The 20,371-nt window shown below is 42.3% G+C and overlaps 1 protein-coding gene across 2 annotated transcripts in view; it reads right to left on the bottom strand.

The window, feature by feature from the left end:
- Positions 1-1,876: 1,876 nt before the first annotated feature.
- LOC308513274 (antigen WC1.1-like) overlaps positions 1,877-20,371 on the bottom strand; it is a 40,776-nt gene continuing 22,281 nt past the window's right edge. The window contains exons 4-16 of one of the 2 annotated variants that reach the window (XM_081083171.1): positions 18,930-19,238; positions 18,519-18,836; positions 12,367-12,456; positions 11,974-12,288; positions 10,353-10,667; positions 8,478-8,519; positions 8,072-8,386; positions 7,783-7,815; positions 7,058-7,195; positions 6,131-6,226; positions 4,471-4,614; positions 3,065-3,152; positions 1,878-2,222 (exon numbers count right to left, since the gene is read on the bottom strand). In XM_081083171.1, coding sequence (XP_080939297.1) covers positions 2,219-2,222; positions 3,065-3,152; positions 4,471-4,614; positions 6,131-6,226; positions 7,058-7,195; positions 7,783-7,815; positions 8,072-8,386; positions 8,478-8,519; positions 10,353-10,667; positions 11,974-12,288; positions 12,367-12,456; positions 18,519-18,836; positions 18,930-19,238 — 2,207 coding nt within the window. In that variant the 3' untranslated portion in view covers positions 1,878-2,218. Of the gene's footprint in view, positions 2,223-3,064; positions 3,153-4,470; positions 4,615-6,130; positions 6,227-7,057; positions 7,196-7,782; positions 7,816-8,071; positions 8,387-8,477; positions 8,520-10,352; positions 10,668-11,973; positions 12,289-12,366; positions 12,457-18,518; positions 18,837-18,929; positions 19,239-20,371 lie in introns of both variants that reach the window. The other variant, XM_081083170.1, reaches the window with a different exon arrangement.

Raw genomic sequence — 20,371 nt, forward strand, 5'->3', positions numbered from 1 at the left:
TATCGCAGAATTTTGTTATTACAAATAAAACTGCTAAGAACATTTGTGTGCAGGTTTTGTGTGAACATAAGGTTCTATTTCTCTTGGATAAATGCCCAAAAATGTAATGGCTGCATCATATGGCAAGTGCATGTTTAGTTTGAAGAAATTGCCAAACTGCTTTTGAGATTGGCTATATTCCACCAGCAATATATGAGAGAACCAGCTTCTCTTCATCTTCATTAGCATTTGATATAATCACTATTATTCATTTTAGCTGCTCTAATAGATGTGTAGTAGTCAACCTATGCCTTTTAATTAGACAATTTGGTTCATTTACATTTAATGTATATATATAAAAGCCTAAGCGACCATCTGACCATTTGACTGTCCGACCGATAGCTATGAGGCACACTGACCACCAGGGGGAAGACGCTCAATGCAGGAGCTGCCAAGCTGCAGTGACTTGGTAGCTGTGGTTCTCATTTCTCGGGTGACGCACCTAGAACTAGAGAGGAGGTAGCCCAATTACAGGGTGAGTCACCCAAGAACTGCCCTCTTGCAATCCAGGACTCCTCAGGGGATATTGGAGAGCTGGTTTCGGCCCAATCCCCATAGGCCAAGGGACGCCCCCCCCCCCCCCTCCCAGTGCACAAATCCATGCACCAGGCCTCTAGTATAATTATAATATGGTTGGATTTAGCACTACCATTTTGCTCTCTATTTTCTATTTGTGCTATATCTCTTTTGTTCATCTCTTTCTGCCTTCTTTTAAGTTAATTTAATATATTTTATATCCTGTTTTAATTCCTCTACTGGCTTTTTAGCTATATATCTTTACATCAATATAGTGGTTTCTCTAGGCATTAGAACATGCACCACTATCTTATCATAGTCTCCTTAGAGGTAATATTGTACTATATCAAGTAAAATGTAAGAACTTTGCAACAATGTGGCTCTATTTACTTCCATCCTTGGTGCTATTGCTGTCATATATGTTATATCTCACATGGATTTTAATGACTATACTACATCTTTATGATTTTTTCCTCAAATAGTCATATATTTTTTGTAGAAATTAAGAAAAAATATGACCTTTCATAGTTTCTTGTATATTTTCTAATTATTACTTCCTATAGAACTGTTTCCATCTCTGTCATTTACCTCCAGCCTAAAGAATTTCCTTTACCATTTTTTGTAGTGAAAGTCTGTTAACAATAAATCTTCTTGGTTTTTATTTATCAAGATATTCTGCTGCTTTGTCATAGTTACTACTAAGCAGAGAAGTTTTCTGGTTTTTGTTGCATGCCCTGGAATGGTATATCTTCCATTATCACACCCTCACAAAAGGCTCATTCATAAGCAACATAGATCATTTGAAGTGATTGCTGCTTTTCTCCCTAAGTCTAAACACTCTGAAAATCTGTTCACCAACTCCTGGCTGCTTTTTGATCACCCAATCCATAAACCCTGGAACCCTCCCAAATCTGGGTGGTGAAGCTTATCCTAACTCTCGCTTCCTTAAATTTTCCTAATTTTTATCACCAAAAATTATAGCAGCCATCTCTCTTTTGTGGCTTCATTGACACCATGCATCAGAAGTAAAAATCTCATAATTTTGGTGGGTATACTTTACTTTTCATTGTTTTTGTCATTTTCCTATGACCAATGGCCATGTATATTGCACTGGGAGAAGCCCTGGCCACCTTCTAATCCCAATGACCTACTACAATTTATGAAGATTACAAGAATGAGTATAGTTAATACACACACACACACACACACACACATCCCGCCCCAGACGGCATCCATAACCACCAGTTAAGTAATTAGGTGGGCTCAGCTCACTTCTTATATTAGTTCTTATATTAGTTCATCAACCTCTCCACACATTTATTGTGGTGGAGTTTTGAAGATGTAATCTTTATTTGGCCACTGTTACAGAATATCTCTTTACTCTGAAGAATCACAGCAAAGCCACATGTGTATTTTAAATAGTCACCAGATCAAAGCAACCTTAAAGCAACATATTTTCAGAGAAGCCCACTGGTCTGAAATTATTTTTCTATTAGTTTAATCATGTCAGATCCTTTCATCCAATCTGCAAAACTCATGTAGCCAAAAGTTCTTGTTTTTTCTGTCTGTATTCCTTCTGGGTTTCCAATGACTAGGTCTCCTCTTCCTTGTTTTCTTGCCTACTTGGATGCAGGTCTGTGGGTGAGTGCCAATTTGTCCTCCATCAACTTGCAATAAAAAGAGATGAGTTTATATAATTTGCTTAGAAGGCTTTATAATTAAACAGACAATAAATGGCAATGTCCTAAATAAATATGAGAAAGGAATGGAGAGGAAAGTCAGAATTTAAAAGGATTTCATAACCAACTTGACATGAGGAAAACGTAAGGAGACTGTATGAGCTTGAGTAATAAATGAAAAGCAGCTTAGGAAATTAGAGGTGAAAAAAGAAGAAACAGTTGTATAAAATTACATTTTTAATTGTTCCGTGAAAGTTTGGACAGAGTAAGGAAAGCTTTACTCATTCTCTCTTACTAGCCAGCCTCTCACCCTCAACTTTGAAATTCACACCCAAGTCTGGTTTCTATAAATTGTTTAAAAACAGATGATGTGACATCTCAGCAAAGAGCATACATGAATGTTCAGGATTTTTTTTATGAGTTCATCTTGCTAGGCATGAGGGATGAGGGTATGAGTGTGGACCAACTTTAGAGTCCCTTGTCTAAGCAAGAATGACCTGAGCACCCATGAGCCTGGGCAAAGTTAATGCCATGAGTAGTTTGTGGGGGAGATGAATAAACAGGTCAGTTCCCAATATCTTCATAGGGAAACTGATTGAGGACCACTCCTCGAAGAGCAATTAGATCAAACTTGCTAATTTATCAACAAAGCAAAAAGTGCTCCATTCAGAATAGTTAATTTTGAGCAATTTCCATATGATATAATTATAGGTCAGTACTACCCTATTGGAATAGAGACAGACTATCTGAGGCCTCATCTCTTTTTTAACACAACAGCATGGAAAGCTACTGTAGATGTTCCAACAACACTTAGTTCAGCGTCGTCATACTCAGGATCCTCTTCTCCCCCCTGGAGCAGCCAGGGACTATCTTCTTTCCTAGGATGAGCTGCCCCTCCAGGGAAGTACAGAGAGGAGCCTACAACAGTAAAGTGAAGTTTAATTAGAACTGTGATAGAGGCACAGGACAGTGCCCCAAAGTAGAAGTAAGTCTAGTAAATGGTAATAAAAAAGCATTTCTGGGGACCTATCACTGCTCAAGTAGGCTCCGACTATTTAATATTAGTTACAGCAAGGGTGTACCAGGGCTATCCTATCAGGACCCAGTCCATGTGGGTCTCTGGGGCCACAGCTTATCTGGGAAACCCTGGATCACAGGAGATCTGTGACCAGGACATACACTCTCTAAAGACCTTTTTCCTGGTTTACACACTTAACAGGGAGATAACCCAAGAATGGTGAGAATTACATGACAAAATGTGAAAGCTTCTTTCACAATTTTCAGGTCTGCATTCACAAGAAGGAGACAGGAGACCATATCTGGAGAAATCTCAATTCTTCACTGAAAATCCAAGTCTGCTCTTGCTGGCCTTGATTTATGTTCCCAGATGTCAACAAAAACAATCACAGAATTCCTTCACAGTTGCCCCATGGAATCACTTGAACCCTCAGATGGACACTCTTCTCTGAAGAATGAGTATCTTCATTTGGCCATTAAATGTCTAGAGAGGATTAGGCCTTAGCTGCCTACAAATTCTGAGTCTATAATCCACCACACTGGCTTTAATTTTTAAGGTCACCATATATCATAGACCTTGTTAGAGCTAACATATATGATCATAGTACATCTTAAATTATCAAAATGTCTCACAAATTCCAATATTCCAATATTGCAATTTTTTTTAAATCCCTTACTGCCATTTATGTATAAGACAACACAAAAATGTTAAAAGAACAGTTGTTTCATTTTTGGATTTGGTAAATACGCTCAATCTGCAAGCCTTAATGCAGGCACATTGAGGATAAAGTGATGAAAACACAGATAAAAAGACTACAGAGTGCTTCCTCCCTCCCAAGGAATCTGAAAGCATTAAAGAAATGAAAATGGTCTTCAGTGGTCGGCAAATGGCAGCTTGCAAGCCACATGCGGCTCTTTGGCCCCTTGAGTGTGGCTGTTCCACAAAATACCGACTTCTGTGCATGGGCCATGAAGTTTCAATCACACTGTACATGCGTACCCGCACGTGGTATTTTGTGGAAGAGCCACACTCAAGGGGCCAAAGAGCCACATGTGGCTCACGAGCCGCAGTTTGCTGACCACTGGTCTAAGTGATGCTATCAAACATATTAGGTCATCCAAATTTTGAATCTACGATAAGAATGGGCATTGAAGAGATCAAATTCATCCTTTCCAGGCCAGAGACAAAATATGACAGGGATCAAGTAATCCCACTCACCTGTCTGAAAAATTCTCACTCCATTCTCCTCTAAGGACACTTCCCACTCGTTCATCTGAGAGGCAGAAGGAGCCTGGGGCACTGGTACCTCCTCAGCATCATCGTAAATCTCGCTAAAGGCATCAGTCCTCTGAGCTGAGGGCTCTAAGGGCAGACGAGGGGTCAGGTGAAACCACAGTAAATGGATTGATTTAGGTCAGTGATGGCGAACCTATGACATGCGTGTCAGAGGTGATTTTTCTTTGTTAAATGGCATTTAAATATATAAAATAAATATCAATAATATAAATCTTTGTCTTACTATGGTTGCAAATATCAAAAAATTTCTATATGTGACACGGCACCAGAGTTAAGTTAGGGTTTTTCAAAATGCTGACATGCCGAGCTCAAAAGGTTCGCCATCACTGATTTAGGTAATGCCTAGAATCCTTTCTGACCCAGAGATTCTGGTGGTTGCTAATCAGAGGCACCATTTGCCCCATGATTTAACAGGTCTTTTCTAAGGCCATATATTTCATTTTTATGGGCCAATAAACCAGAAATTTATCCAAATATTTCAATATTTCTTGATTAAAACTTCATATTTTCAAAGGACTCTTATACCAAAAAGCATTACTAAAATATTTTACCAGATCATACTTTCCAGATGTTATTTTTTAAAAAACAATTTGTGCCTGCTGTGGCTGAATGGGGTTGGTTCTGGACACCGAGAGCCTGGCCCCGACATGAGGCATTTCAAAGCCACCAGAGAAGAGGAAGCGACCCCTCTAATCTTAGTCAAAGAAAAACTATTTCCCTTGACTCTCATCTCTGAGGGAAATTCTTCTGCCCCCACTATCCGGCCAAGACAGATCTACCTCAACTACCTAGAACATATTTATAGTCACTTTTCTCACCATCTCTGGTGTAATATGGCATTTTTTTTCACTGAGTCATTTGACAGAAACCCTACTGTGGAGGAAAAAATCACAAAAACAAAAACCAAAAAAACAACTGCGGGAAGCCATCCACTACCGATACTATCATGAGAGAGCACCAAGGAACTCGGAGGCAGATGGGCCTTGGTCGATTAGCAGGGCTAATGTCAAGCATCATTGTTCTGTTGAGATTGTAGTGGCTCAAAGAAATTTCCTGACCTAATAGCCTCAAAGTAAATGTTTACTGGACCTTACTGATCTTTACTGATCATTATTGCCCTTAGAGATGGTCCGTCTGCTACCTGTTTGCCGTGCTTTACTGAGGGCAAGATGTGTATCTAAAACTGAATAAAAAGCGGTAAGGCCAGGTTTCAGTATGCCTCTCCAAAAGAGAGGTCTCCACCTGGCCCCCCATGCCTTCTAAATTAATATTTCTTATATAGTATTTTCATTTGTGCATCGGCCCCTCCTTCAGATCCTGAACCCTAGTCGTGCAGGTTGGGGCAAACAACCCTTCCCACACCCATAGGCTCCACAGTAAGGCTGAGAAGAAATGCTGGGGCTAGCATGGCTCTTACAGAGTCAAGGGAAGGGTCAGAGCTCACAGGAGCTCTGGAGAGGCTCATCCTGCCTCTGTGAGCCTAGGGTACATGTGGGGTCTGCAGAAGCGGAGAAGACCTGGACCATAACCAGCAGGTGGCTGAAAAGTAGAGGTCCCAGGAGAGCAAAGCAGGGACACTCACCTGGGCTGCTCAGTAGAGCTTCTTTCTGCGGCGATACCCGATAATCAATTTCCTCATACATGGCTTCATCAAGAGCATATTCTAAATTGGATAAGGCTGAGAAAACGACCAGCAGGTCAGAGATTGCCACCTGAGACACCTTCATTATCCCCGATGCTCACACATGGAAAAACCCTCACAGCTTCCAGGAGCCCTATATTAGTGGTTCTCAACCCTCTGGCCCTTTAAATACAGTTCCGCATGTTGTGACCCAACCATAAAATTATTTTCATTGCTACTTCATAACTGTAATGTTGCTATTGTTATGAATCATAATGTAAATATCTGATATGCAGGATGGTCTTAGGCGACCCCTGTGAAAGGGTCATTCAACCGCCAAAGGGGTCGCAACCCACAGGTTGAGAACCGCTGCCCTATATAGTCTTATACCCATGCACCAGGTCTGCACCTTCTACCTTTGTCTGACCCTGTATCCAAAGCTCAGCTTTTACCCTTTCTTGTCTCACATAAAAAGCCACGATTATGAGTGCTCACACCCCATTCTTTTTTTTAATATATATATTTTTATTTATTTCAGTGAGAAAGGGAGAGGGAGAGAGAGATAGAAACATAAATGATGAAAGAGAATCATTGATCAGCCTCCTCCTGCACACCTGCTACTTGGGATGGAGCCCGCAACCTGGGCATGTGCCCCAACTGGGAATCAAACTGTGACCTTCTGGTTCATAGATCAACAGTCAACCACTGAGCCACTGCAGCCAGGCCACATCCCATTCTTAAGAACTTCTATAAATTCTGCCCTTAGAGGCTAACATGGGGCACATGGATTTTGCAAACCAATGGGGTAAGAACAGATACCTTGCCCAATTTTCCCCTTGTCACACCTGGCCCCATTTCCTGCCTCCATACATTTTCCATATTACCCACCTCTGTGCTCCACTCTACCTCTGTACAGCTGAATCGCCAGGATGATGAGGACCAGGAAGAGAAGGGCCCCTAAGATGAGGCAAAGGGTCCCAGACAGGGAGAAGATGCCAGGTATAGGACTTGGGCCAGATCTGGTCCCTAGAAAGAACGAAGCCAAGAGAATATCAAGAAGGACATATGTGCAGGGAAACTCACTTATGCCAGCATTTCCAGAGAGCTCAGAACAGTGAAGTCTCAGCTTTCAACATAATGGGACTGACTGTGACCCTGGTGGGCACTCCCCCAGGCCATGTCCTAAGATAAATTCAACTCCCCCTCCATTGTGGTCCAAAGGAATGCTGGGGATCATCAGGGATCTCCGGGGCTACAACAACCTCTAAAGGCCAGGGCACAGCTTCAACCCCTTCTCTTGGGCTCCACCAGACCAGAGCATCAAACAACCTAGCATAGCTGCTGAGGAGCAATACTCATGAGCAGGTGAAAAAAGTCCTTACATTCTCAACATAAGAGCCAGTCTTCAATGGCCTGAGGGCATGAGAAACTTCTGGCACAGTAAACAAAAAAGGGGGGAGCATTTCTCCAATGAAAACACCTTGATACTTCCCTACCATCCAGTTGCTCCTCAGGATTTCCTTTCCTGAGTTGGCTAATTCTGTCAGAGATTCCTCAGGACATGTCCCAGGAATTTGAACATTCTCCCCCATGAATGGATGGTGACACTGTACCTGCTGTAGTGGTGGGCAATGTTGTTCTTTCACCTAGAGAGACAAACAGGAGTTTCGAGTGCAGAAATTGGCCAGAACACGAGTTAACCCACTTTTCCCACCTGAGCCCTGAAATCACCCCTCAGTTATTGATATCAATAGTGAGTCCTCCTAGCACCCCTCTCCTAGATCTAGGACTGAAGAACCTAGATACTTTCTAAATACAAACTCCCCATCTTATTCCAGCCCAGCCCATTGTCCCACCCCTACCCCAGCTCAACCAGAGCCGGACCCACGCTCCTCCACTCACCAGAGCACCTCACGCCAGCATCCTCCTCGTGCTTGCAGTTGCTCTGCCCCCAGGGCTCCATAGCACAGGCCCACAGGGAGGACTCCCTGCCCCTGCACTGCACCTCATCCAGCCAGATGGGCCCATGTCCTGGACCAAATGTCGCCTCCTGCAGGGCTTCCAGGGCAGAGCCACAGCCCAGCTGCTGACACACCACCTCAGCCTCTGCCAGGCTCCAGGAGTCATCACACACTGTGCCCCAGGAGCCATTGTGCCAAACCTCCACTCGCCCTGAGCACTGGGTGTCTCCATCCCTGAGTCGGACCTTGTCTTTGTCTGAAAAGGCAGCACCACCTTCTGTTACTGCCTCTGGTGGGAAGGAAGGAGGTTCTGGGAGCCAACAGGAAGGTGGGAGGGGCTGATGTACCTGTGCAGGGGGCAGTAGAGGGACAGCTCTTGGATCTTCTTCCTGCAAAGCAGACAATGGGAAAGCACTGGATCAGGAACAGCTGGACCTGGTCTCACCCCACAACAAGATTATTTAAGGTCCTTGGTTCAGTCCAACGACAAGTGAAAACACAGGCCTTTTTTTAATCTAATAGGCTGAGTTACTGAGACAGTCACTGGATCCTAGCCTCTATCACCAGCCAAAATTACTTTATCTACTTACTCGTTTATCACTCTCCACATACCACAACAAATACAGACACAGACACATACACACACACACACCACATACACCTGAATGAAAGCTCCCCTAGAGGAAGAACCTTGCATATCTTATTCACCTCTGTGTTTCTGCTATTAAGACAGTGCCTGGCACATTATATGCATTCATTCAATGAATATACATTGATGATCTTCTATAAATAGTAGGTATAGGAGCTTGATCAACGTTTGTTGAATGAGTGGATCAATGAATAAAATTCAGTGAAATATAATTCACTTAAGTTCTTGCTGATCAGTAAGATAATAAAAGAAATACAAATTAATGTTCATGAATTGTGGTAATAAATAGTGAATATTAAAAACAATAAGTCAAGAACCACAGAAGTAATCTGTATTCAATGTTCCACTTCTACTTTTTAAAGGAAAATTATACAGCAGATTCTAAACTTATCTATTTTTCAGTGTGAGATATAGGAACCTAAGGTCACTAACCTCCCAGCAGGTCTCCATGGTGTGGCAGCCAAGAAGTAAAACAAATTCCTCTTTAACAGGATTGTTTTATTGGATCTTGCCTAACAGAGGTCTTTGCTCTGCTCACCATTCCAGGCTAATCCTGTATCCCTCTCCTTCGCCCTCTTTCTGCTCTGCCCAGGATGGAATATTCTCGGTACCTCAAATGTATCATGTCCTATCCCTACTCAGTATTTACACTGACCAAAATGATCTTTTGACTCTCTTCCTTTAGGAAACTCTTGCCCTAGCTGGTTTGGCTCAGTGGATAGAGCATTGGCCTGTGGACTGGAGAGTCCTGGGTTTGATTCCAGTCAAGGGCACATGCTCAGGTTGCAGGCTCAATCTCCAGTAGGGGGCGTGCAGGAGGCAGCCCATCAATATTCTCTCTCACCATTGAAGTTTCTATCTCTATCTCCCTCTCCTTTCCTCTCTGAAATCAATAAAAATATTTTTAAAAGAAATTCTTACTCTTCCTGTAAGTCTCCATCTAGATATGATCTCTTCTTTTGCCCAAATTACACATTTACAACCACTTTCTCATGCTTCATGACACTTGAAATTTCTGCCTCATGAGAGTTTTCAGCGCTGGATTGTAAGTTCTATGAGAGCAGTGACTACATATTTTTTCTCTTCTCTGTCCTCTTACCTATAGTATAAATTTGTACCTTCAGGCACTCAATTACTATCGACCAACAGACTGACTTGAAAAGTAGTCTAAGTGGTATAGATGCATTTCAGAGTAAAATACCATGAGTTTAAGAGACAAAGCCATCAAGATTGATTCACTGCTCTGTCCCTTACCTACTTCAAGGTGTTGTGCATATCTTTTAACCACTCCTAATTTTTTAGCAATTCCTTAGAAAGTTTATCAGAATATTATTTGTGCTCCCTACAAGTTTTTTTCCAATCTTCCTGATATTTTTCACTTAAATTGCTGTGAACATGGATTTTCTTATTTTTTCCTTTGAAACAAGATTACAACATATGCATTAAATCATCTTCATCCAATTTTATTTTGTAGACTCATCTTACAATCATCCCTTAGATTTGAAAGCATAAAGTCTCACTAACTATATCCTATAGGGATGGCACGGACATATAGAAACAGACAGTAATTCACCTGCACACGTGATATAAGCTTCATCTCTTGGAAGGCATGAACTGTATTTCCAAGGGTCAGAAGGACATTGCCAGAGAGAGGTATCAGTTTTCCGACACCGGATTCCATCTACCCACCGGGGTCTAGAACCTTTCCTAAAATCAACAGAAGAGTCCAGGGTCCCACTGTCCCCACAGCCAAGGTGTCTGCAGATCGTGGACAAGGTTGTGGCTTCCATGGGGCTGAAGCAGACACTGCCCCATGTCCCGTTGTAGAAAACTTCCAGCCACCCAGCACACTCCTGGTCCTTGCTCACCATCCTGAGGGCCAGGAACTCTGAAAGTGGAAGAGGGGAAACAGGGTTCAGTGAGCTTTCCACTCAACGCTCTCTCCCAGAGCTTGTGAACACTTGTCGCTGACTGCTGAGGAGACACCCCTAAGTGGCAACATAGAACGCTGTGTCCCTTTTCCCTGACTTTGTCCATTTGTGTCTGCCTATCTCTACTTCAATGATGTAGTGGAGAGAGGATCACCAACCTGGGCCTTCCGCAGGGAGGAAAAGCTGAATGCCGCTTGCTGACAAACCTTCTGACAGAGTATGTGAAAGGAAGTGTGGAGAGTGGGTGGTAGACAGAATAACAGGCCCCAAATTCCTACATCCTACCCTCTGGAATCTGTGAATATGTTTCCTAACATGGCAAAATGGACTGTATAGTTACTGTTAAGATAAGGACTTTGAATGGTGAGATTAACTTGGGATATCATGGACTAACCAGGTGAGCCTAGTCTAATCACATCCTTACCAGTAGACTCACTCTCCTAAAAAACAAATAAACTTTCCCATCTTCAGGTCAGAGGGAAATGTGAGTAGGAAAGAATGGTCAGAGGGAGGCAACATTGTTTGAAGAAAAAGAAAGGGAGGTAGGAATCAAGGAGTGTGCACCTTCTTTAGAAACTAGAAAAGGCAGGGAAAAGAAATCTTCCCTGGAGCCTCCAGAAAGAATGCAGCCCTGTTGACACCTCGATGTCAGCCCAGTGAGACTCCCGTCAGACTTCAAACGCACAGAACTATAAGGTAATAAATTGGGGTGGTTTTAAACCACTAAGTATATGGTAATTCATTACAATCACAGTAGGATCTCAAGATTTTACTACCATAGGCAACTGAAGAGTGAGCCCCACTTTTAATGGAAACTCTGTAAGAAATGGCTTTGGCCCTAACTGGTTTGGCTCAGTGTTTAGAGCGTCAGCCTGCAGACTTAAGGGGCCAGGTTCGATTCCAGTCAAGGGCATGTACCTTGGTTATGGGCACATCCCCAGTAGTGGGTATGCAGAAGGCAGCTGATCGATGTTTCTCTCTCATCGATGTTTCTAACTCTCTATCCCTCTCCCTTTCTCTCTGTAAAAAAAAAATCAATAAAATATATTTTTTTTAAAAAAGAAAAGGAAAGAAATGGCTTTGTCAGTGATATTGCTGAGAAGGAAGGACCAGAGCCTCCGCTGGTGCAGGAGGAAATGAAAGCACCAATCTCCATTCCTGCCAGTAAGGTGTGGCCCTTTCAGCAACACCTCTCAGGGCTCAGACTCCGATCCTCAAGACCCTCCCCTCTCCCCCCAACCTATGGACAATGTGCAGTGAGACCTGAGCAGATGACCCCCGCGTCCTCCTTGTGCCAGCAGTCGTGCTGTCCCCAGCCCCGGGAAGGGCACTTCCACAGGTGGGACTCCTTTCCTGTGCAGTTCACGTCATCCAGCCAGATCTGGCCTGATCCTTGCCCGAAGTAAGCAGAGACCGTGGCGTTGAGGGCCTCTCCACAGCCCAGCTGTTTGCACACCACCTGGGCATCGTTCAGGTCCCAGCTGTCATCACAGATGGTGCCCCAGGAGCCCTGGTGAAGGATCTCCACTCTGCCGGCACAGGGACCGCCCCCATCCACCAGGCGGAGCTGTCCCCTGTCTGAGGAGAGAGAGTCAGGCCAATGGGGTATTTACACAGGGAAAGAGGAGGGTGTTCTGGTCTTGGTGGAGCCCTCACCTGAGCAGCTGGCAGGGCTCTCATCTGAGGCTGCAGAGCCTGCTGGTGCAGACATGGAGTCACACTGGGGCAGCACCTGGGTCTGGTTTCCTACAGAAACAGCAGTGGTCAGAGGGTTAGTGGGGTCGAGGAACAGGAAACTGATTTAAACTAAACAATAACCCAGTGATGGGGTCTGAGATGAAAGCTGTAAAATAAAAGTAATATTACCATAATATTAGAGTTCACCTTGTTTGTCGAGAGTTCTGCTTTGACAATGCCAAAATTTCCTGTTTTTCATTGTTTATTAGGGTAACATTGGTTAATAACATTGTATAAATTTCAGGTGTACAACATATGTATACTCTATTGAATGTTCAACACCTGGAATCTAGGTTGACCTTCTTGAATTGCATGTAAGTAATAGTATGCAGTGCAAGTAACCACTTGTCTTTCAATACCTGGTCAAAAATGTCATGCAGCCTCCCCAAAATTAGCTTAGGAAATTTGCTTTAGAGAGAGTTTACATGTTGAGATTACATGCTGCAGATACTATCACTAGAGGCCCAGTGCACGAAATTTGTGCACTGGTGGGGTACCTAGTAGCTGCTGGCTGCCAACCAGGGCCTCCCTCCCTTCCCCTGGCCGACCCCACCCCTTGGTTGAACTCCCAGACAACTCCAGGTCGAGGGGACAATTTGCATACTATGCTTTTATTATACAGGATATGCAGGTGCTCTGGTCCACTAACCAGCTGACCCAGCTGCCAGCCATGTTCTTGAGCCATTCTGGATTCTCAGCCCAATTGAGTCTTCAGATGACATCAGCCCCTGAAACCTCATGAGAGAACTGCCACTCTAAGCCCTTCCTTAATTCCTTGTTCAGGAAATCATGAGCAAAATAAAAAAGAGTTTTAAACTGCTAACATTTAGGGAAAATTGTTATTTTGCAGCAATAGGAACACTTACACTTACCATGTTACTAAATATTTACTAACAACAAATGAAAATGCTTGTCTTCAAAAGAGCATGTACATTCATGTTCACAGCATCCTTATCTGTAATAACCATCACCACAATTAAAATACAAAATAGATGCATGGCCCTAAAAAGTTCCCATGTGCCTTTTGCAGCCAATAAAAGACTCCACAAACCCAGCCCCAGACAAACACTAACAGCTTCTATCACAATAAATTAGTTTTATATTTTCTAGAGTTTAATAAAATCATACAATATGCACTCCTTTTTTGTATGGCTTCCTTCAATATGTTTTGTGTAGTTGCATTTACCAGTAGTTTATTCTTTCTATTGCTAAAAAATCTTCCATTCTATAAATATTCTATAGTTTAACTATTCTTCTGTTAATGAACATTTGTTTGTTTTATAATTTTTGGCTCTAGTGAATAAAAATGCTATAAACTTGCCGAAACTGGTTTGGCTCAGTGGATGGAGCGTCGGCCTGCGGACTGAAGGGTCCCAGGTTCGATTCCGGTCAGGGGCATGTACCTGGGTTGCGGGCACATCCCCAGTGAGGAGTGTACAGGAGGCAGCTGGTCGATGTTTCTCTCTCATCGATGTTTCTAACTCTCTCTCTCTCTCCTTTCCTCTCTGTAAAAACTCAATAAAATATATTTAAAAAAAAAAAATGCTATAAACTTGCTTGCCTAGATTTTTTTGTGTGGACGTGAGTTTTCATTTCTCTTTGGTAAATATCAAGTAGTAGGATTTTTGGATAACCTAGTAAATGTATCTTAACCTTTAAAACAACTGATTTTCCAAGAGGTCATTTTCTTTTACATTACTACTAGCAATATATGAGATCTCTAGTTAATCCACATCCTTGTCAAAACTTAGAATTGTCTCTTTAACTTTAGCAATACTAGTTTGTGAAGTCATATCTCTTTACACTTTAACTTAAATTTTCTTAATAACTAATTTTACTGAGTATCTTTTCTTTTGCTGATTGGCAACTTATAAATCATCTCCCATTCCATAGGTTGTCTTTTTAATTGGTGGTGGTTTCCTTGCTGTACAGAAGCATTTCCTTTTATGTAGTCCCACGTGTTTATTTTTGCTTTTGTTTTCATTGCTTTTGATGTCAAATCTAAAAAAAAATAATTGCAAAGACTGATGTCAACGACTTTACTCCCTATCTTTATTATAGGTCTTCCATTGTTTAGGTCTTACATTCAAGTCTTTAACCCATTTTCAGTTGATTTTTGTGTATGGTGTAAGTTGAGAGTCTGCACCCCATTATTGTCTATGTCCATGGGTTATGCATATATGCATATAAGTTCTTTGGTCAATCTCTTTCTACCCCCCTCCTCCTTCCCTTTGAGATTTGTCAGTATGTTCCATGCTTCCATGTCTCTGGATCTATTTTGTTCATCACTTTATTTTGTTCATTAGATGTCACATATGAGTGAGACCATGTGATACTTGTCTTTCTCTGGCTGACTTATTTCACTTAACATAATACTCTCCAGGTCCCTCCATGCTATCTCAAAGGGTAAGAGATCCTTCTTTTTTTACAGCTGCATAGTATTTCATTGTGTAAATGTACCAAATCTTTTTTATCCACTCATCTACTCATGGGTACTTGGGCTGTTATGTTTTTAGTGTATAGAAATACAACTGATTTCTGTATGATGATTGTATATCTTACAGCTGAGCTGAATTTATTGAATACTTCTGGTGTTTTTTTTGGTAGAGTCTTTAGGATTTCCAATATATAAGACTAGAGGCCTGATGCACAAAAATTTGTGCACTGGAGGCGGGGGGGTCCCCTCAGCCTGGCCTGCCCCCTCTCACAGTCCAGGAGCCCTCAGAGGATGCAGAAGGCCACCAGGCCGATCAGGGGAAGGTGCCACCCCCATCACCCCACTGCTGCTACCACTACCAGCCACCGCGGCTGCTGGCCCTCCTCGGCCCTCGCAGCTGCCTCAGCCCTCGCAGCCACTGTGGCTTTGTCTGGAAGGATGTCCAGAAGTCTATTCAGTCTAATTAGCATATTAACCTTCTATTAGTATAAATCAGGGGTCCTCAAACTACAGCCCACGGGCCACATGCAAATACAAATATTGTATTTGTTCCCGTTTTGTTTTTTTACTTCAAAATAAGATATGTGCAGTGTGCATAGGAATTTGTTCATAGTGTTTTTTTTAAACTATAGTCTGGCCCTCCAACAGTCTGAGGGACAGTGAACTGGTTCCCTGTTTAAAAAGTTTGAGGACCCCTGGTATAAATAATATCATCTAAAATAATGACAATTTTACTTTATTTCCAATTTGGATGTCTTTTATTTCATTATCTTGGCTGATTGCTCTAGCTAGGACTTCCAGTACTATGCTGAATAAGAGTGGTGAGAGTAGGCAGCCTTGTAGTTTTTCTGATCTTATAGGAAAATCTTGTTCACACTTGAATATAATGATAGCTGCACATTTGTAATATACAAATCTAGTTTCTCGGCTGTCTGGTATCTCAAACAATTCAGTTCTTGACCAAGTTGTTCACAGAAAAAAATGTCTCAGTTATTGAACCAAACTGATTTTCAACCTGACAACCCTTTCTTGCTGATACCTCAGCATGACAAAAGCTTTTCTCAGGCAACAAACAAAGGAGAGAATGTTTTTTTTGTTGACAAAATTAATAATTAGCACAATTCTAAAACATAAAGAAGCCATCAAGAGTGCTAATGTTGCTAAGGGTGTGAAAGAAACAATAATTAGAGGCAATTGAAGAGGTACTAGCAGAAAAAGTGTTGTTGATTTGGATAAACAAAAAGCAGTTAGCCAGTGACAGCCATTTCAGAGGCAGTGTTATATGAACAAGCAAAGATGCTGCATTAGACATGTACTGTATATAAAAAAGGTTAAAGCAGGGAATTATTTAGGGGTCTAGAATGGATTCATTCAATTTACATTATTCTAATGAGGAAAAAATGATACAGTTTTCTGACAAATCACTTCTCTAATTAAGTTCGAGAACTGAGGTTCCACTGTATGGGTTTTTATTTTGTTGTGATGTGTTCCTTCTAGACCCAATTTATTGGTCTGTAAAGAAAATATGTTTTCTTTTATCAAATGCTTTTTATGCATTCATAGAGATGGTCATATGATTTTTATCTTTTATTCCAGTATTTGGTGCACCATCTTTATTGATTTGCATATGTTGAACCATCCTTGCGTCCCAGGAATAAACCTCACATGGTTATGGTGTATGATCTTTTGAATGTGTTGTTGAATTCAATTTGCTAATATTCATTGAGAATTTTTGCATCTTTATTCATCAGGATATGGGTCTACAGTTTTCCTTTAGTGTTATTATCTGGCTTTACTATCAGGGTAATGTTGACCTCATAAGATAAATTTGCAAGTGTTTCCTCCTTGTCTATTTTTTTGAAAGGGACTGAAAAGGACTGGTGTTAATTTTTCTTTTAGTGTCTGGCATAATTCACAGGTGAAACAATTTATCTTGGACTTTTCTATGTTGGAAGATTTTTGAGAATTAATTTAATCTCCCTACTTGTTATTGGTCTGTTCAGATTTTCTATTTCTTCATGGTTCAGTGTTGGTAGGTTGTGTGTTTCTAGCAATTTATCCATTCCTTCTATGTTATCCAATTTGCTGGCATATTATTGTTCATAATGGACTCCTATGATCTTTTGTATTTCTGTTGTATCCGTTGCAATGTCTCTTCTTTCATTTTTTTATTTTTTTTATTTAATTTTGTTTTATTTCTTAAAGTATTACAAAGAGTATTACATATGTCTCCTTTTTTCCTCCCCTTGACATTCCCCCGGCCTCCTTTACCCCCCAGTGTCTTGTGTCCATTGGTTATTCTTATATGTATGCATACAAGTCCTTCGGTTGGTCTCTTACCGCCCCCCACAACCCCTCCCCAGGCTTCCCACTATAGTTTGACAGTCTGTTCAATGCTGCTCTGCCTCTGTATCTATTTTTGTTCATCAGTTTATAATGGTCTTTATTATCCATAAATGAGTGAGATCATGTGGTATTTTTCTCAGCTTCCCAGGGGCCGTCTCAGCCTCACAGGGTCCGGTCTGTCTCAGCCTCACAGGGGCCATCACAACCTCACAGGGGCCGTCACAGCCTCTCAGGGGCCGTCCCAGCCTCACAGGGGCCATCTCAGCCTCACAGGGGCCTTTTCAACCTCACAGGGGCCGTCTCAACCTCTCAGGGGCTGTCTCAGCCTCACAGGGGCCGTGTCAACCTTACAGGGGTCATCTCAACCTCTCAGGGGCCGTCTCAGCCTCACAGGGGTCGTCTCAGCCTCATCTTCTTTCATTTTTTTTATTTGAGACTTTTTTCTTAGTCTAACTCAAGCATGTCAAACATGCAGCCCACTAGCCCTGAGTTTGACATTCTTGTTTCTATTTTGTTTATCTTGTTTAAAAAACCAACTCTTGCCCTTGGCAAGTGGCTCAGTTGGTTGGTATGTCATCCTGTACACCTAAAGGTTGCACGTTCGATTTCCAGACAGGGTACATATCTAGGTTTTGGGTTTGATACCTGGTCAGGGCACGTACATATGGAAGACAACCCATTGGTGTTCATCTCTTACCCTCCTTCTCTCTCTCTCTCTCTCTCTCTCTCTCTCTCTCTCTCTCTCTCTTCTCCCTTCCTCTCTCTAAAAATATATCCTTGGGTGAAAATTTTAAAAAAAACAGCTCTTAGTTTCATTGACATTTTCAATTGTCTTTTTAGTCTCTATTTCACTTATTTCTGCTCTGATCCTTGTTACTTCCTTCTAGTAATTTTGAGCGTAGTTTGTTCTCACTTTTCTAGTTCTTTGAGGACCTCTTCTTTGGAGAGAAGGGAGGGCAGAATGATTAGTAGGACAGGAAGGTGACTTCCTAGGTGCTATTAATGTTCTCTTTGTTAATCTGGGTTGGGCTACATGACCAAGGTATATACACTTAATTGCTTACACATTATTCTCTATGATTATACTTAAATAATATTGCTTATTTTTAAAATATTATTTTTCTTAACACTTCTTGTGCTGACCTGAAAAATGAATAAACAATGAAAAGAACAATATTTCACCATAAAATACCTTATTTTTAAGGCAGTTTTTCCACACTTTCTGCTCTTATGCACAGTTCACTCAAGAAACATCCTTAGTACCAGTTAGCCCTTCCCTTTCTCTTACCTGAGCAGATCACAGAGGCTGTGCTTCCATGGGTACAGTCAGGAATGCCCAAGGCAGTCATTGGGCAATTCCATAAGAAGGACTCAGCCCCTGAGCAGTGAAATTGGGCTTTCCAGATTTGATCACCTCCTTTCACAAAGTATGCTCCTTTGGGGGTTGAGATGGCAACTCCACAGCCAAGCTGACGACAGACAACATTGGCATTGGCCATATTCCAGTGGGAGGCACAGAGTATTCTCCATTTTCCAGAAATATTCATTTCCACTTGTCCCTCACACTGAGAGGTGCCATTTTTCATGAGCCGCACTTCTGTGTATGCTGGTAGGAGAAGATAGGATTTTAACAAAGTATTATGTTTTTATCACCCCAACAGATTATGTAGGGAGGTTAAAATCCTGCTCTGCAACTCACCTGAACAGACAACTTGAACAGCCCCTCTGTGCTGGCAAGTACCTCCAGGACAGGGCACTCTGGGGCAGATCCTGAGCTCAGGTTCCTGCCCCTCACACCAGAACTCTTCATCCCAGACCTGTCCATCTGACTCTCTAAAAGGCACATCCATCAGAATAGACACAGCTTTGCCACACTCCAGCTCTGCACAGATAACCTGGGCAGTGGAGAATGTGAAGTTCCCACCAGATACTGAATCCCAATTTCTTCCAGAATGCACTTCTACTCTCCCTGAGCAGGATCCATCCCCTCCAACCAGACGCACAAATCCTAAGAGAGAACAAATAGACCCAGTGAGTGTTCACAATCACATGTTGACAATTAGAAATGACATCTGATAAACCATGGTGTTAAAATTTTTTTTTTTCCTGAGAAACCAAGATGGCGGCATAGGTAAACACCAGAAATTGCTGCCTCCCACAACAAATTCAAAAATACAACTAAAAGACAAAACGGACATCATCCAGAACTATAGGAAGGCTGGCTGAGTGGAAATTCTACAACTAGAAGAAAAGAGAAAAGCACCCTGAGACTCAGAGGAGGTGCGGAAATGCAGAGGAACGGAGGCGCATGCGGCAAGGGCTGGCAACTGAGGATGTGGTTGTCTTTTTGAATTGGGAGGGAGTCACAAGCCCCCGACTGCTCTGAACTACAGTTCCGGGTGAGTCTCTGGGGACCCAGACTCATACGGGGAGAAACTGGACTATCTGGTAGTGGGCAGAACTCGGAACTCGCGGGCAGCATTCTCTCAGAGGTGCTTGCAGCCATTACCGGGACACTGAGACGCAGGGCCCCTTAGGGCAGGGCTGAGGGTCAGCCATAGCTGTTTGCTCCACCCTGTTGATTCCCTGAGACCCTGCCCCACCCAAACTGCAGCAGAGGCTTTTGCATATGAATGCCCTGGCCCTTTGCAATCTGAAAATTACCTAACAAACTGCAGCTGGGCCAGACAGACCTAGAACTTCTAAGAGAAGGCCCAAGGCCCCACAGCAGCTTGCATTGCTTCACAGCTGGGCCTCATTTGGGCACCTCCAAACCCCAAAAAAAGGAAGGGGAATCTGCATATCTCTTCGTAGCTCCTGCTGGGTAGCCTTACGCAGAGGCTAAATTAGCACCTCCTTAGATCCAAGAGCCAGTGTACCCAGTGGTCAGAGTGGGACCATCCAGATTACAACTCATCATTGATGTTTCTATCTCTCTGTCCCTCTCCCTTCCTCTCTGAAATCAATAAAATAATATTTTTTTAAAAAAAGCAGCCAGAGAAAATTGACTCATTGTATAGAGAGGAACACCAAAAAAAACAAAAACGTATTGCTAACTTCTTATTGGTGGCAATGCAAGCCATATGATATCCTATCTAATAAAAGAGAAACATGGTAATTAGCATACGACCGCTACCCTTC

This window comes from Myotis nattereri (genome assembly GCF_964212035.1).
Source record: "Myotis nattereri genome assembly, chromosome: 2".
Classification (NCBI taxonomy): Eukaryota; Metazoa; Chordata; class Mammalia; order Chiroptera; family Vespertilionidae; genus Myotis; species Myotis nattereri.